General features: G+C 42.4%; 1 protein-coding gene across 7 annotated transcripts in view; it reads left to right on the top strand.

Annotated features, from left to right (window-relative positions):
• LOC145342114 (muscleblind-like protein 2) overlaps positions 1–18,872 on the top strand; it is a 151,797-nt gene that overhangs the window by 36,199 nt on the left and 96,726 nt on the right. For 6 of the 7 annotated variants that reach the window (XM_080187342.1, XM_080187341.1, XM_080187339.1 and 3 more), the window contains exon 1: positions 3,450–3,677. The exons of the other annotated variant lie outside the window; for it this stretch is intronic. In XM_080187342.1, the coding sequence (XP_080043468.1) occupies positions 3,504–3,677 (174 nt within the window). In that variant the 5' untranslated portion in view covers positions 3,450–3,503. Of the gene's footprint in view, positions 1–3,449; positions 3,678–18,872 lie in introns of those variants that run through there. 7 annotated transcript variants of the gene reach the window in all.

Raw genomic sequence — 18,872 nt, 5'->3', positions numbered from 1 at the left:
TGAAGGCCAGTACACCATACGCCTTCTTGACCACATCCTCCACCTGCGAGGCCGATTTAAGAGCCCTATGGACCCGGACCCCAAGATCCTTCTGCTCTTCAACACAGCTAAGACTCCTACCCTTGATATTGTACTCCTGCATCCCGTTGGTCCTGCCAAAATGGACCACTACACATTTATCCGCGTTGAAGTCCATCTGCCACTTCTCTGCCCAGTCTTGCATCCTATCTATGTCACGCTGCAACTTCTGACATCCCTCCAGACTATCCACAACACCACCAACCTTCGTATCGTCGGCAAACTTACTAACCCAGTTATGTTTATGACGGGACCTGTCCCACATCCTGTGCCCTGTACATTAGTTTATGCTGGGATCTGTGCCACTGGTTGTGTCCTATTCATTAGTTTACAACGGGTCTTGCCCCACAGGCTGTGTCCTATACACTAGTTTATACTGGGACCTGTCCCACAGGCTGTGCCCTGTACATTAGTTTATATTGGGTCCTGCTCCACAGGCTGTGTCCAATACCTTGATTTATGTTGAGAGCTGGCCCACAGTTGAGTCCTATACATTAGATTATAAAAGAAAGAACAAAGAACAAAATCAGCCCGGGAAACAGGCCCTTCGGCCCAACGAGCCCGCACCACCATCTCAACACCACCAGTCCACCTCTCTATATGGGCTTGCCCCACAGGCTGTGTCCTATACACTAGTTTATACTGGAACCTGTCCCTCAGGCTGTGTCCTATATATTAGTTTACATTGGGGCCTTCACCACAAGCTGTTTCATATACATTAGATATTGGGGCCTGCACTACAGGCTGTGTTCTATACATTTATTTACATTGGTGCTTGTCCCACAGACTGTGCCCTGTGCATTAGTTTATGCTGGGGCTTGCCCCACAGGCTGTGTTCTGTACATTAATTTACACTGGTTTTTGTCCCACAGGCTGTGCCCTGTACATTAGTTTATGCTGGGGCTTGTCCCATAGGCTATGTCATATACATTAGTTTACAGCAGGGACTGTTCCATAAATTGTGTCCAATGAGTATATATTGCAGAATGTCACAAAAACTTCTTGCACATTAGTTTATATTGTGCACTCACGATCACAAATGTGTGTCTTATTAGTATGGCCTGTCCACAGACTGTATCCTATGTTATCTCAACGCAGCAGTACTTTTGATCTGAGTTTTGGCATCAATGACACTGACCTTTTGACTGTGGTGTGGACACGGGCCAGCACAGGCCTATCCTCTCCCAGCATCCACCACGTTTTTGCCGCACCCTCGGCTTAGCTCTCGCGAGGAGAACTTCTGGATTTTTTTTTATTCTGTGCCAAATCCCGGGGATATACAGTTCCCCAATCCTGCTGCAGTGACATAGTGAACTCAGCACAAGTCAGCGATCAGATGTGGGTCTGAGATTTCTTCATTTTTCGAGAGTTCTTTTACCAATTAACACTATATGAGCAACTGAGAAGTGTCACCAGAGAGACGATCTTCATAACTCAGTGAACTCACTTGTGGAATATCATGAATCTCGTCCATTATTCATTATCTTTTCTCTGTATGTGGTTCCATTTTTGTTCATTTGCTTCCCTTACACATTCTAGGCATAGCATTTAACCCTCTGTGGTCTATTCTTTCCCATAGTCAGATTCTACTGTCTGTGTATCGAAATGTCCTGTTTGTTCTTAAGTGTTGTCCCCTTTGCCTGAAATAAATATTTCTTGTGTGGTAGCATTTCTCTGAGTTGCTGTGATATGTGCTCCTTTATCTTATCGTCCTGGCCCAGCCCATTATTGGCTGATTGTTGTGTGCTTGCCTACACGGACTGCATCATAACGCAGAAATCAACATCGAACCCTGTGAATTTAATACAGCTTTATTCCTTTAATTGCGAGTTAAACAAGGGTGACGACTAATCGAGGCTTTACTCGCGCTCTCTCTCTCTCTCTCTCCTTGCAGTAAGGATCTGCATTGTTTGCTCACCACACCCTGTTAGATTTTTTTTTTCCGTTGCATCTCAAGACTATGTCTGGCTGCAGTCGGATGTGGCACACAGCCATAAACCATTACAGGCATTTCACTGAGCTATGCCGAGCTCACTCTCTTACTGCTGCAGCTGGTATGGCGTTTTATTTTGTCGTGACCTGACATTTTCAGAAGCATATAAGCCACATAACAGAAGGCTTAGAGTTCCTGGTGCCACCCAACTGAATACACACACACACACACACACACACACACACACACACACACACACACACACACACACACACACACACACAGAGCATGTAGCCAGCGAGGGTTCCTTTTAAAACGTCCTACTGTACGTATTGTCAGTGCAGCAGAGGCAAGCACATCAGGGCTGAGGGATTTTTCAGTGCAGTGGGCATAGCAATGAACGTCTGCCAGAATGGATCAATATGAGACGGCCCCTCTCATTGGCCAGTCGCCCAAGCTTTAACTGCAACGCCGGTCCCAATTGGCTCTCCACCTTACCATGTGCAGCTTTATGAAGGGAAATGGCCCTTTTTTTTAATCTCCAATGGCTGACTGCAAAATGCTGCACTGTTAGTGTCTGAACGTTTTAAGGCATGTCGGTAGGACTATCGTATGGAAATCAGGGTTATGAAGGGGAGCTTGTATATTTTCAGCCTGTTTTCCCTGACATTTTCTTTTTCCCCCCCGCAGGTTGCTGAAAAGTGCCTTTTCTGAAGATTCTGCTGCTTGGATTTCTATCTCCGGCTTTTATTTTCCCCTTTTGGCTTTGCTTAAAGAGGCTCTAGGAGACGACAAATCACCCATCCTTTTCGTTTTTGCCGAACGTCCCATTTTTTCCCCTCCCGGCCTTTTTCACATTCAACAGCAAGTATTCTCTCTCTTCTTTTTTTCCCCCTTCACTCCATCTTCATCCTCCACTGTCTCACGATCAGTTAATGTGCGATCTGGGGAATAGGAGAGAGAGAGAGAAAGAGAGATCTTCACCTCCATCTCCCCAAGAGAAGTGAAGCTTAACTGTAAAACGAAGCACCGACAGCAACATATGCTACAAGAGAATTAATCAAAACCAGTTACTGGAGAGCACGGAATTCCATTGACAGGCTGCTGCTACCTTTGGATAACTTCTTCATTTGGCATTAAAGGCGATATATTTTTCTGCCAACACACATCGAAAGGGGCTAACCCGTTAACCAATGCCCGCCTGTTTGTGTGATGAATTCTTTTTAATTTAAGATTGGCTCTTCGACCGATGTCATGTTTCTGCACACCGTTCTGACTAACTGAAAACCTAAGTGCTGGGAAGAAAAAAAAGAGAAATATATTTTTTAACCAAAGGAACGACTTTATTTGTTAAGTTATAATTTTAACTTACTTTTATACACTTTTTTCTAAAACTGGTACTGTTCTTGGGGGTGGGGGGGTGGGGGTGGGGCAGAAAGCAAAATAAAGTGGGAGGTGTTCGGTTACCCACATACCCTTTCAGTTTCCTAATATGGCTGTGAATGTTTCAATGATCCGTGACACAAAATGGCTGACATTGGAAGTGTGTCGAGAGTTCCAGAGAGGGACTTGTTCCCGGTCTGATGCGGAATGCAAGTTTGCCCATCCTTCACGAAGTTGCCATGTTGAAAATGGTCGTGTCATTGCCTGCTTCGACTCATTGAAGGTAGGAATTTAATTGTCCATAATTTTATTAATCCAGCCATTTCAATTTTATTGACGATATCCTGGTTGCAGATTCTGATGCCTTCTTGGATATTTGGTTTACTACTTTTCAGAAGGGTGGAATGTTGGTCGAGCTGATTTTGGTTCCAGTGTATTGCAGTGTGCAGCTTTTCCCTATCTCAATGTTGGCCAAATACAAAATTGCAGAGGGGTGGGGGAATGGATTTTAATTATTTAAAAATGTGTTTTTGAATGCCAGACAATTATATTTACTGATGTTGCATCAATTGGGTTCAATAACTGACCCACAGACTTTTCGAAAAATTGGAGGACCTGTCTTAAAGGGGCTTTGACCTCACAAGATCATTGGTTGAAGTCAGAAGAAGGTCCGTTGAATCTCTTACTTTCCAAATGTCAGTGATGCCATCAACCCATTAGCGCTGCAATTTGCTGTGGCCTCCACTCTCCTTTCCAATAAAAATTAGCAGTCCAACTGTTAAATTACCTTTATGTAAAGATGCTCAACCTAAATTTTCCGTTAACAACCCTGAGCCAGGGCCCTCCATATATTGCTGTTCTGGTGTGTTAGATTTGCTTTGGAATATTGTCCTTGACCTCAAGGAGACTAAAGTACGAATTCGAGAAAGTGATGATTCATTTGTTTGGAGCATTGTTCCAACCCCAACCAAAAGTACTGCATCCAAATCAGGGCACTGCAGCTCGGGAAGACTACATTAGCTGTTGACCGTGTACCGCAGAATGATACTGGGAACTAAAGGATTGGATTCTGAGAGCCCATTAATTGTTTCCTTGAGTTTAGACAGCTGAGGGGAGAATCTAATTCAGTTATATTAAATAATAAAAGGATTCAATAGGGTGGATGGAAATAAATTATTTTCTCTGATGGGGAATCCAAGTAGGAAACACTTGGGAAGAGGAATACAAATCTTGAACATTCTCCCCCAAAAGGCTACAAATGTTGAGACAGTAGAAATTTCCATGATTGAAACTATAGAGTTTTGTTAGGTAAGGAAACAAAAGGAAAAACCTGGAAATTTAGCACTGCACCTCAGATGCCCCAAAGCAATTTACATACAATGAAATGTTTTTTCAATAGCCAAGGGCAGAATTCTCCAGCTCTTCCCGTTGGCAGGATCTTGTGATTCTGCCGAAGTCTAACCCTGGATGGTCCCACCAGCAGCCGTTGGCAAGCTGTCTCCACCGTGGGAAAACTGCCACAGGAGGGATTGGGCTGGAGAATTCTGTCTCTGTTGTAATGTAGGAATTGTGGCAACCAATTTACATACAGTAAAATCCGAGAAGCAGCAATGAGTCAATGACATGATAAACTGTTTTATTTTTAGTTGTGTTGTTGAGGGATAAATATTTTGGGTTGAAGCTAAGGGTAATGAAGGATATGGAGCAAAATGAGATGCATATTATCAATGATCTAGTTGATCTGCAAGCTGATTCAAGGAGGCTCACCACCCGAATCGTTCTCCTGTTACTGCAAGTTAACATTCCCGGCCTTGTTACTTACCTTGAATTTGTCCACATGCTGCCAGCTAATGACTCTCATTTTGCAAAGTGTCTCCTCACATCCCTTCTATCTGACACAAAGAGGAACCTGCTTTCCATTCTGGATTCTGCACCACTTTGGTTACTCACACCATGGCAATCAGGAGAGTTTCACATGAATTTGTTTCTAGTCACAAATGGCTCAAAGGCTGCAGCTTCCTCCATCCCCCACTTTAAATTTGCACTTTTAAGAGCAATATTATGGATAGATAGTAGCAAAATGTGTTAAGTTTGAGAAATGTTACACTGAGATTAAAACAACACAGAACAACATGCTGCTTGGAATGAAATGGGAGCATGAAGGACAAAAACCTTCATGTTGAAAACTCTAACCTAATTCGATTTCCTCTTTCTCGTTAATCATTGATTTCAGTTTGCCAGTTATTTTAGTCTTGCTATGTCCCTTTTTAAGATTGCTCTTTCCTGTTTTACCTTTCGAATTGTTCTGTGTTGCTGCATGTTCCCATCTTTCCCATGTTGAATCTCTCGAAATCAGGGATTCCAACTCTATCATGTAAATGAAACAGCCCTTACTGTAATCACAAATGATATCCTGTGTGACTGTGATGATGGAAACCTCCTCATTCTTGCTGACCTATTTACAGCGTTTGACCACACCATTTTATCCCATGCCCCTCCTTAGTTTCCTATGTTTAGTTCAACTCTTACCTATCCAGTCGTAGCTACAGAATGAGCTGGAATGGGCTCTCTTTCCACTTCCCACTGGAGTTCCCAAGGATCTCTCCTTAGCCCCTTTCTGTTTCTGATCTATAGGCTGGCCCTTGGTAACATTATCTGAAAACACCTCAAATTCTACACATGCTGACAGCTAACTCATCTTCATCACCACCTTTTTCCCGATCCCTTCACTGTTCCTGTGTTGTCACACTGTTTCTCTGACACTCAGGAGAAATTCAAAGCTATTCAGTTCCTATAGTGCCCATCACAAACTCCAGTCCCCAGTCATCAATTCCATTACCCACCCAAGCAGTTATTGCAAACTGAAGCAGATTGTTGTAACCGTGCCATCTCATTTGCCCTCAAGTGGAACTTCCAACCACGTAACTCTCCATCGCATAGACCACTTCCATTAACATTACCCATCTTTGCCCTCCTCAGCCAATCTTAAGCTGAAACTTTTACCCATACTTCTAATTATCACTCGACTTTATTCCATTGCTATCTTGGCCTGCTTCTCATCATCCTCCCTCCATTAATTTGACCACATTTGAAAACTCTGCTCCTTATACCTAACTCACATCAAGTCCTGTTTACCCATTGCCCCTGTGCTCACTGTCTCACTTGGCTTCCTTGTCTGGCAATATTAACAACTAAAAATTCTCGCCCTTGAGTTTGTCCCTCCCTTTCTTTGTAAACTGCGACATACCTACAGCCCTCCCAGATTTTGATGTTGCTCCAAACCTGACCTCTTGTGTATCCTCCACTTCTTTCAGTCATATATAAGACCTCTGAGGTGTGATCCTCTACTCTCACCTGCAGCCACCCCACTGCTAATGACAATGGAGAATTTGGCGTTCAGCCAAAACTCCACTCACTGCAGTGGCACAGACGAATCCTCACCGTGGATGAGATCAGGGGTTTTTGGCGCATCTTTGGAATTCCCTTTCTAAACCTACATTTACCTCTTCCTTCATTCAAAATGCTTCTCAAAACCTACCTCTTCAACAAAGCATTTGGCTATCTGTCCAAATGGATCCTTCTTTGGCTCAGTAGTAGTTTTTTTAATTGACCATGTTCCTGCAAAGGGATGTTTTGGCATGTTTTCTTATGTAAAGTTGCTTTAAATTTGCAAGTTCTTGTTGTTGTTGCTGACTTGAATGTGCCCTGCTTTATGAATGAGAAAGGGCTTTTAAGAACCATGTTCTAGCGGTTGAATTACATATGAGTACTTGTATTGTGGGTGCTGCAGTAATTTGAATTGTTTATATTGATGTAGAGTTGAGATGTTGCTTATAATTTGTCTTGAGGTTCAAGTATCAGCAGGTAAGGTGATTGTTGTGGTTGAAGCATATTGTGGTTTTTCTTAAAATGACATTTTCTCTGAACAATTCTGACTTACGCCTATAATCGTGGATACACTGGCTTCCAATTATTGATGGTGATTAAATGATGGAATTGAAATACAAGTATAACTTTTCCAGTAGAGATGAAGTTAAGACAAGAATATCTGGTGATGAATTTTAGACAAATGGAAGTGGTTGTTGTGTCAGGTATTATGATAGTTGGTGCCACTGGGGTAGCTTGGAATGGATTCTTAGGTGGGGCCCAACTTACGACAAATGCAAGAAGTTAAAGGATCTGACATCACAGCAAACATCACAAAAAAAATGTTTTATTTGTTCTGGGTATGTGGATATCATTCATGCCAGTGTTTATTGCCCATGCCTAAATGCCCTTGAGAAGGTGGTGGTGAGCTGCCTTATTGAACTGCTGATGTCCATGTGGTGTAGTTATACCCACAGTGCTGTTTGAAGGGAGTTCCATGATTTCAGGAGAAATGACAATATAGTTCCATGTCAGGATGGTATATAGCTTTGGAGGGGAACCTTGGTGGTGTTCCTATGGACTTGTTGGCACTGCCCTTCTAGATGGTAGTGGGTCTCGAATTTGGAAGGTGGCTTGACAAATTGCTGCAGGGCATCTTGCAGAGAAGAGAATGCATGCTAAGGTTGTGGATAGTTTGCTGATCAAACAGTGCAAGGGAGGCCTTATGGCACAGTGACAGCACCCTACAGCTGGTCCTGAAGCTCCAGGTTCGAGTCCAATGTCAAGGCTTGTTGGCTATGGAAGGAGCAGTCTTAGTGTAGTTCAGTGGGCTGATAATTAGGTCAAGAATCCTTCTATGATTTCCCCATTATTCCTCAAAAACAGTGTGCGTGTGAAGATATACTCAATAAAAGCGGGATGAATGTTTTGGCTGCTGTTGAACTTCTTGAGTGTTGATGCATGTCATTAATAATGCACATTATTTCAACAAATAAACCTTCAGATACATTAAATATCTCACCTTGAAATCCAACCAACATTTTTTAAGAAGGCAAAAGATAGAGGCTGGAATTTTCCAACCTCATCCATGGCTGGGATTCTGTGATCCTGCTGCAATGAATGGAGATTTGGCTGAGCGTCAGATTCTATGTTTTCTCTGACAGTGGTAATGGGGTGTGCGAGACTGGAGAATTCAGTATCTAATAAACCTACGGTATATGTACATGAAGTAGGCAGTGTGGCCGATCTAATAAGACAATAACTTTAATTTTTAACTAATTTATAGTTAAAATGAAGGTCAGTAAATTGTTTGCATTGGCTTGATAATGTCATTTCATCTATGATCTGCATGTCTACATGTAAAATAGGGTTGGAATATGGAAAACATTGGAATGCTAGATGATTTGCCTCCCAATCTATCGATCAATCGCTTCTTGCACTTTAGCTGTTGTGTGGGATGGACTGGAAGCTGCCATTGAACACTGCATTGCAGCAAAGACTGCTACACATTTTACAAATGACTATTTGTCCAATAGCTCAATTTCTGTCTTCATGGTTCATGGTGTGTGTGGGGTGCGGCGGGGGGGAGGGGGGGAAGGTGGGGGAGAAAAATTCAGTCAAGAAATTTGTTTAAACTTGATGTTGACACAGATTTGAGTGTCACTCAGATGGGTCCTGGTCCAACATTTACCTATGTATGCTTATATTCAGAGTCAAGCGTGTTAGGGTGGCTCCTGCCACAGATTTGGACAGGTGGAGTTAGCAAACTGGTGGTGGTTGAGAGGAATTGCTAAGAGGAAAACATCAGTGTCGGGAGACAAAAACTCCAAAAGCTTTTGGAACTTTCAGGAGGCTGCCTAACTTATTAATGGCAGCAAAAGCTACTTGCTTTTGGAATGCTGCTCCTTCATCAGGGAAGTGGAAGATCTGATGAAGGAGCAGTGCTCCGAAAGCTAGTGGCTTTTGCTACCAAATAAACCTGTTGGACTTTAACCTGGTGTTGTGAGACTTCTTACTGTGTTCACCACAACCCAATGCTGACATCGCCACATCATAACTTATTAATAACAAGGCAGTGGAGGACATAGGGTGGAAAAGGATTAAAGCATGACGGGAAAAGTTAAAAGAAAGGTTCAGGATAGAACATAGGAATTGCTCAATGAAAATAACCAATGTTTATCTTGTTTGTCTTCAACCATCCTGGTAGTTGAATCGTATGATAACTATGGAATTGTTGACTAATCAATCTATCAGCTAGTCTGCAACACAAACTGACATTGAGGTCAAGACACTCCTCAGTAATGGAATGCTTTGGGAACCATAGGTCCAACGTCACATTGTCCTCCCTAAGCAACACTCCTCACACGTCTTGCCTTAAATTAATCATACACGTCCTTCCAAAATTGTTTTTTGCAAAAAATTGATGCGCAGAGTGCGTAGCTATGCAACAGCTTTCCAATCGCCTTGATTGCTTGTTTTTGAAGACCAACGTGATGCTACGTGAATTGGTTGTGAGGAAAGTGATCCTCTGTGTCACTCGCTGGCAGAAGTCGATACTGCAGCATACTTGCAAACAGACAAAATTTTAAGCCTTGGCTGACTCTCATTCTCACTGGTTATATCAGCTTCTTTCTTCAAAGTGGTTGCAGCTGTCCTTGCAGCTGATGACAGAGATCTGTACAGTCGCATCTCTATTGATCTAGACCAGATTCATGGTTCCTTTCTTTTATCTATTTTTCATGGGATGTGTGCATTGCTGGCTAGGCCACCATATATTGTCCATCACAAGTGGAGAAGGTTGTGGTGAGCATCCTTCATGAACTGCTGCAGTCCATTTGGTGTAGGTACACCTACCTACAAAGCTGTTAGAGAGATGGTTCCAGGATTTTGACTCAGCCACAGTGAAGGAACAAGGATATATTTCCAAGTCAGGATGATGAGTGACTTGGAAGGGAACTTCCAGGTGGCGGTGTTTTCATGCGTCTCCTGCCCATGTCCTTCTAGCTGTTAGAGGTCGTGGGTTTGAAAGGTGCTGTCAAAGGAGTCTTGGTGAGTTGCTGCTTGTAGACGGTAAACACTGCTGCTACTGTGTATCAGTGATGGAGGAATCAAATGTTTAAAGAATGGATGGAGTGCTGTTCAAGTGGCTGCTTTTTCCTGGATGGTATCAAGTTTCTTGAGTGTTGTTGCAGAAGGTAGACGTACCAGAGCCTGTAGCTAATCTTGGCATCATCTTGATGGGTGTGGCTAATCCTTTTATACTGGCTGTTCACCTCCTGCTAGACCTCAGTGCAAACAGTCCACATGAGAGCACAATTTATTATGACGGAGAAAGCTTCCAACATTACATTTCTTCATTTCAACTCTGAGTTTTTCCAGCATTTTCTGCTTTTGTTTCAGATTCCAGCATCCGCACTATTTTGCTTTTACATTTCTTCCATTTTTTGTGTATACTGATGAATCCTTTGGCCCTAGTTTAAGGCTGTCCTTACTATCCCATCTTCACTGCCTTCCCCTACCTCCAACCTGCCATGTGATAGCTTTTTGGCACATCTTTCTTCACCAGTCCACTTTCCTTGTGCTCCACTTGTGGCACAGCTCAGTGTTTACTGATTCTCCAGCTCACTTGCATCATTTTTGTTCACTTTGATGGCCAACGCTTTTCACGTGCCACTGTGCATTCATTTTTTTAATAGCAACATGGGCCTCACAAATCATCTTTAGGCCACCTGACTCTATTTAAATATTGTCATTGTTTGCTGGCACAGAACTTGAGTATTGCTTAAAAAAAGGAGACGTATTGAAGCTTTTTGTTTCACACTCATGGGGACAATTTGCGAGGACACCAGTATAAGGCGAAAACAACGATTTATACTGTATGAGAGGAGAATGCTGATTGGTTGGCAAGTGGACTCTGATTCATCAAGGTGTTGTCATGGAAAATGCAACAGTTGATGGTGACTGATAGTTAACTGCCAAACATTGTTTGAAATTTAAACCAGACAGCTTGACCCTGATCAGTCAAGACATTGCCCTGGGGGATGAATGCACACATGGTTGTCACTTATTTTGTTTAGCTGAAACATGCATAATGCGTGTACCTGTTCTTTTTATTTGCAAAGAACAGACCTTGTATATTGTACGTAGCTTCCAGTACACGCAAATGTGCTGCACTGTGAGCCTGATTGACAAACGTAAATTTGAATAGCTTCTGGAATCTGATGTCCATTATGAGTGATGCTATGCCAGCTGTCCCTGTGGTGTGCCACCATTACGTCCCTCCAATTCCTGTTGCATTCGACTTCACAGCACTCCCACTGCCAGCTAATTTTGAAATGAGGCCTGCAGAATCAAACTCCCCACCTCTCAGGTCACCCACCATCCCTAATTGGACAGCGATCTCAGAGGCGGGTTGCTAATTGGGTATCTTCCAGATTATTGAACTGGAAGGCATGCTACTGCTGTAAGCAAGGTTGGGACATGAAAATGGGCCAGATAGCCAGAAAGTTTTAAATCTGGAAATTGCTGCTTCCTATTTCCTTTAGTGGAGGAATCAACAAATAATGGGATACAATTTTAAAGTTAGAGCTGGACCATTCAGGATTGAAATTCAAATGTAAAAGGTTAATGTTAAATATGTAAATATATAATCTACATCATCAATGATCTAAGATTACATGACAGCTAGCATGGCAAGAGATAGTTCTATGTGGAGCCTTGTACTGAACCTGCATTGTACACAGCTAGCACAATTTCTACAAAAGATAGAGTTTACCATCATCCTTACCTCCAGCAATATCTGTAAGTCCAGATCATGAACAACCCTATCTAAGACCTACATCGATTGAAAACAAATAAATTAAGAAGCACTTCTTCGCAGAGAGGGTAATAGAAATCTGAAATGTGCTATCCCCATGGTTGTGGATGGGGGAATGTTGGACCTTTCAACCAGGTGGCTAGATTTTTCAGGGGAAGGGTATCAATGAATATGAAGCAAAAGGGTGGGATGAACAGATCAGCTCAGGTTGAATGGAATGATGCAACAGGCTCAGGGGCTGAAAGACCGCCTCCTAGCTCTGATATTCCTGAAGTCATCAATCTGCTGATTGCAAGATGATACAAATAGAATTGCAGAATGCTATTTCATAAATCATACATCGTAACGACAGAATTTAACATAATCAATCCATGGTGATCAATGGTTCTAAACATACAAATAAACAGAATTGCAGGATGACCAATTATTACAGAGAATTCCTGGAAATCAGAGCAATAGAATGTGAATGACTCAGTCCTCAAGACATGTATGCTGCAGACTTGCCTCACAGTTTTATTAGTTCTTGGAGGTAAGTGATAATATCTGGAAACTGTCTATTTCTAGTCGCCCCAAGGACATGAAGACAAAAACTACATTATGTGAAGCTAGAGTCACACATAGTTCAGGCTGGATAAAAGGGTGGCAAGTTCCTTTCTCTTCAGTCATTGTTGATCTAGTTAGATTTTTTTTAACCAAGATCTTTTCCTGGTACAAGCCAAATTTATCAAATTCCATTTCACACCTTGTCATTGATGGGATTTGAGCAAATAGTAATAGAGAACCATCACGATGAAACCCTCCCCCGCACCGCCCCCCCCCCCCCCCAACCCCCCACCGCCTTTTCATCTTGGCTGTCTTATAAATAATAACTGGCAAAAGCTGAGATAATTCAGTATGCTGTATGTAAAAATAAAGTCTTGTGCTGACGTGTCCAACCGTATCTCTGAGAAATATCTCAAATCACGTCATATAAATGATAAGGTGAAATGCAGCCAGTCACCTTTATTATGTATGGCAATTTTTCCTTCAGTTATTCATCCTTTTAATGTGGGCATTAATCGCTCTTATTCCTGAACCATAGTTTTGATATAATGGATAAGCTTGCTGGACTCCTTTAGAGATCAGTTAAGAGTCAACAATGTTGGTGAGGGACTGGAGTCACCTTTAGGCCAGGACAGAGTTAGGACAGTAGGACTGCTTCCTGAAAGAATATTTATGAACCAGTTGGGTTTTTTTTATGACAACCCAACTGCTTTGAGGTGATATTTACTGATTCCAATTTTTTAAATTCTTAGATTTGATTGTAACTGAATTCAATTTTTTTGACTGCCAGGAAGATATTTTAACTAACTTGTTTTGCTATTACTCCAGTAACATAACCACTCCACTACTATTCCATTGCACAAACAACATTGAAAGCAATGGCCTGTTAATCTGTTTTTGATGGTGTTGGTTATGGGAACAATGGTGGTCAGGACACCAGGAAGAATAACTATGTTCTGTTTCAATAATAGCAGCATGGAATCTTTTACAACCACCCAAGGCAGACAGATGTACGGTCTCAGTTTAATACCTCATCTGAAAGGTAACCCCTCTGGCAGTGCAGCACACCTTCAGTATTGCACTAGAATGTCAGCCAACATCACAGGCCTAAGCCTGTGGACTGAGACTTGACCCTACAACTTTCTAAGCTAGAGGTGAGAGTGCTACCCACTGACCCACAGCTGGCAATGCACTACAGTGTAATCAGCACCTGTTATTCTAAATTAGTTGACTCGTTAAAGAATATAGGAACTTGCTTCTCATTCTCCTGTCTGTTGCCTGCGATGTGGAATGATCAAAAATTATGTGGTGTTTTTAGTCAGTTGCACGAGTCTTTGGCCAGGGCAGCATTAGTGAGGTATGTCAGTTTGTAATATAGATAAGATACATTCATAATTATTTCAAAGTAGGGAGCGGAAACCATCCATTTTACATTGGCATTCTGGAGCTTGAATAATTATCTGGATTTGCATACTGAGACTTCTTCCCCAGAGACTGGTGGAGAAGTGACTCTGAAAGGGGCACATATGATGCAGGCTACACCCAAACAACATCGCAGCAAATCTGCTCAGTGTTTACATTTGATGGTTTGACTGTGTGCATCAATTTTCAGGAGTCACAGTTTGAAGTGTCAGAAGTATATAAAAAGGAGAAAGAATGTGTAAATGACCAAATATATCTCCAAATTTATGAATGTGTATGTGTGTGTGAGTGCATGTATGTGCAAATGTATCTGTGAGAGTGCAGTCTTTTTTATTGTGTCAGAACTTTATTAAATTTCTACTTGAAGATTTGTGATAGCTCAGAAAAGGGAATCTCAGTGCCCTGTTGAAGACAATAATACAGGAAGGTCTTGGGTTAAATCCCCTAGTCTCTGTTCAGTTATCTAGTTTCAGACAAGCTGATAATGGGCTGTGAAGGTTGGTTTGTGTTAGTGAAATGAAACTCAACAAGTGGTTCTGATGTTGTTCACAGTCCAGTGATTGCTGTTGGAAGATGTGAGAGTGTCAGTTGAGGATAGGATAAATTCCAACTGTGATTTTTGCCCGAATGTCTGCCAATGTTTGCACATGATAAACTTTCATTGGATGAATTGCTAAAGGGTGGCCATGTTCCAGCATTGAGCCACGTCCCCAGCACAGAGTCAGGCCCAGCTCGGAGCTAGGTCTGAAGACAGAGCTAGGTACTAGGACAAGGCCAGGCCTCAGCACAGAGCTAGGTTCCAGCAGGGGACCACATCCCCAGCACAAAGCCATGTCTCCAGCACGGATTCCCAAAGCCTGACAACAACATGATTTACATGTTGAACGAAGTGTAGCAATGCATTACTTATATGTGCTATTTTAACATGTCATATATTTCTGATAATTACAAGTGTATTAAATCTTTATATCTGATGTAATTTAGGAAGGTTGGAGTGTCCAAAATTGGCATGGACCCGATAGTCCACCTGGTTAGTTTCAGCACCTAAAAAATATATGCAGAGAATTACTTCACACTGGCTGCAATACTTTGGCATAAATCCCACATGTTTACTTTTCATTTTCAGTATATTCACCTCACTGGCAAAGCCAGTATTTATTGCCCACCTGTAATTGCACTTGAGAGGATGGCAATGGGTCTTTTTCTTGAAGTGCTATAGTCCATCATGTGAATATGTTCAGTACTAACAAGTCTGGAGTTCCAGATTTTGACCCAGTGGCAACAAGGGAACAGTGATATATGTCAAGACCAGGATTGTGTTACCTGGGGGAGAGCATAAGAGATGATGCCACATGTTCTGTTATTGGGAGTTTCTGCCTGGACTATTTGGTGATCATGTACCTCCTTACCTCTTTCACAGTCCTTCTTCAAATATTCCTCCAGGTTCATAACCAGCCTGGCTCTTGTTGATACTATCACTGTCTCCCTTGGATCTCCATTCCATACCTACCAGCTTCTAGGGACAAGAGTTTCAGCCAACCTGTTTGTTCATCCTCCCTCTTCTGACTTTTTAACCCTACAGATCCAACATTGTAGAATCTGTGGAGTAAAAACTGATTAGGGCCAGTTGAGTAACAAACTGCATTTATTTGCATTTCACTGGCATCTTTCATATCCTCAGGTCATCCCAAATTGATTGACAGGCAAATGTGCCCTTTCACTATTGTATTGTAGGAATCATAGAATGGTTAAAGGAGAAAAGGAGGCCATTTGGCTCATTCAATTTGTACTCTCAAGCTCAATTAAGCTCGTTAAACATGATTTTCCCTGCCTGAACTTGATTCATATTTGTCCAAGTGGCCCTGAACTTTGTTTTAGATTACGTTTCTCTGTCTTTCCCAAGAATAACCAGAGAGGACTGTAGTTTTTTTTTGAGTAGGATAACATTGACAATCATCCTGTGCTCTCTGTTAGAGCAATTTAACTAGTCCCCTTCACCCACTAGGTGCCCCAGAGTCCATGATGATGTTTTCTCTTCATGATTTATCCATTCCCCTTTTGAAAACCACGTTTGAATCTGCCTCCACCACCCACTCAAGCAGTGTATTCCAGATCCTAACTGCTTTCTGTGCAAAAAACAGATTTTCGTCATGATGTCTTTGCTGTTTTTGCCAATTAATTAGTGGACAGTGAAGAAAGTTATCTCCAATTGCAACGGGATCATGATCAATTAAGCCAATGGGCTGACGAATGGCAGATGGAGTTTAATTTAGACAAATGCGAGGTGATGCATTTTGGTAGATTGAACCAGGGCAGGACTTACTCAGTTAATGGTAGGGCACTGGGGAGAGTTACAGAACAAAAGGATCTAGGGGTACATGGTCATAGCTCCTTGAAAGTGGAGTCACAGGTGGACAGAGTGGTGAAGAAGGCATTCGGCAAGTTTGGTTTCATCAGTCAGAACACTGAATACAGGGGTTGTGATGTCTTGTTAAAGTTGCACAAGTCATTGGTAAGCCCACACTTGGAATACTGTGTGCAATTCTGGTCACCCTATTATAGAAAGGATATTATTAAACTAGAAAGAATGCAGAAAACATTTACTACCAGGACTTGATAGATTGAGTTATAAGGAGAGGCTGAAGAGACAGGGACTTTTTTCTCTGGAGTGTAGGAGGCTGAGGGATGACCATATAGAGCTCTATAAAATAATGAGGGGCATAGACAAGATAGATAGTCAATATCTTTTCCCAAAGGTAAGGGAGTCTAAAATGAGAGGGCATAGGCTTAAGGTGAGAGGGGAGAGATACAAAAGTGTCCAGAGGGGCAATTTTTTCACACAGAGTGTGGGGAGTGTCTGGAACAAGTAGTAGAAGTGTGTACAATTTTTTCTTTTAAAAAGCATTTAGATTGTTAGATGGGTATAGAGGGACATGGGCCAAATGCAAGCAATTGGGAATAGCTTAGGGGTTTTATAAAAAAGGGCAGCATGGACAAGTTGAGTCAAAGGGCCTGTTTCCATGCTGTAAACCTTTATGATTCAATGACTCTATAACTCCTATAGCAGTGTCCTCTGATTCTCAACCATCCACAGATAAGAACAATTTCTTCCTATCTGCTCTGTCCAGACCCCTTATTATTCTGAATATCTCTATCACTACTACATATCATTCTCCAAATAGCAGCTGTTTACCACTATTCTCTATTCCCCATCATTCAGCTCTCATTCACTCATAAAAGACAACACCGGATCAAGTTAGAGTCCCAGGCAAGCCACACTGATCCCTGCCAACTATGACAAGGTCTGCAAGACATAACAGGCTACAAGATGAAGGCATGTAAAATCGCTGGCTCCATCATACCTTCCCTGATGAGCTCAATGCATTCTGCATCCATTTTGAGCAAGAGGTCAGCGAGAGCATGCCCTCCACCATGGAAAAACCTGTGTCTGGGGGTCACCATTGCAGATTTCAGAGCAGCTTCCTTGAAGGTCAACCCACGGAAAGCGACTGGCCCAGATGGGGTACCCAGATATGCACTCAGATCCTGCATGGATCAGCTGACAGGGGCATTCACAGGTATCTTCAACCTCTCTTTACAACAATCTGAGGTCCTTATTGCCTCGAGAAGACGACCATCATGCCGGTACCTAAGAAAAACCAAGCCGCATGCCTTAATGACTAGCGGCCGGTGGATCTGGCATCTATCAATATGAAATACTTTGAAACGTTAGTCATGGCACGAATCAGTTCCAGCCTCCGGACTACTAAATCCGTTTGCCTGCTGCCACAATAGGTCCACAGCAGACACCATTTCCTGGCCCTGCACTCAACCCAGGAATGCTTAGATAACAAGGACACCAATGTCAGACTCCTATTTACTGACTACAGCTCAGCCTGCAAGACTGTTATTCCCAAGAAACTCATCTCCAAACTCCGTGGTCCGGGCCTTGGCACCTCCCTCTGTGACTGGATCCTGAACTTTCTAAGTCACAGACCACAATCAGTAAAGATAGGCAACAACAGCTCCTCAACGATCATCCTTAACACCGGTGCCCCACAGGACTGTGTTTTCAGCCCTCTATTCAAATCTTTATATACCTGACTGAGTGGCCAAATTCCCCTCTGATTCGATTTTCAAGTTTGCTGATGATACCACTGTAGTAAGTCAGAATCAAACAATGACGAGACTGAGTACTGGAATGATGTAGAGAATCTGATGAAAAGTGCGGCGACAATAATCTCTCCTTCAATGTCTACAAAACGAAGGAGACTGACATCGACTTCAGGAAGTGTAAAGGAGAACATGCCCCAGCCTTTATCAACGGGGATAAAGTGGAAAGGGTCGAGAGCTTTACGTATTTAGATATCCAGATCACCAACAACTTATCGTGGTCCTCCCATGCCGACATTATAGTGAAGAAAGCCCACCAATGCCTCTACTTTCTCAGAAAACAGGAAATTTGGTATGTCAGCTATGACTGTCACCAACTTTCATAGATACACCATAGAAAGCATTCTTTCTGGTTGTGTCCACAGCTTAATATGGCTCCTGCTCTGCCCAAGACTGCAAGGAACTACAAAAGGTCATGAATGTAGCCTAATCCATTGACTCTGTCTACACTTCCTGCTGCCTCAGCAAAGCAGCCAACATAACTAAGGAGCCTACATGCCTGGACATTCTCTCTTCCACCTTCTTTCTTTGGGAAAAAGATACAAAAGTCTAAGGTCATGTACCAACCGACTCAAAACAGCTTCTTCCTTGCTGCTGTCAGGTTTTTGAAGGGACTTATCTTTCTTTAAGTTGATCTTTCTCTACACTCTAGCTATG

The sequence above is a fragment of the Carcharhinus amblyrhynchos genome, chromosome 4 (genome assembly GCF_965287045.1).
Source record: "Carcharhinus amblyrhynchos chromosome 4, sCarAmb.v2.hapA, whole genome shotgun sequence".
In the NCBI taxonomy this organism is placed as follows: domain Eukaryota; kingdom Metazoa; phylum Chordata; class Chondrichthyes; order Carcharhiniformes; family Carcharhinidae; genus Carcharhinus; species Carcharhinus amblyrhynchos.
Note: the sequence above shows the minus strand (reverse complement) of the source record. Positions and strands in the feature narration are given on the sequence as shown.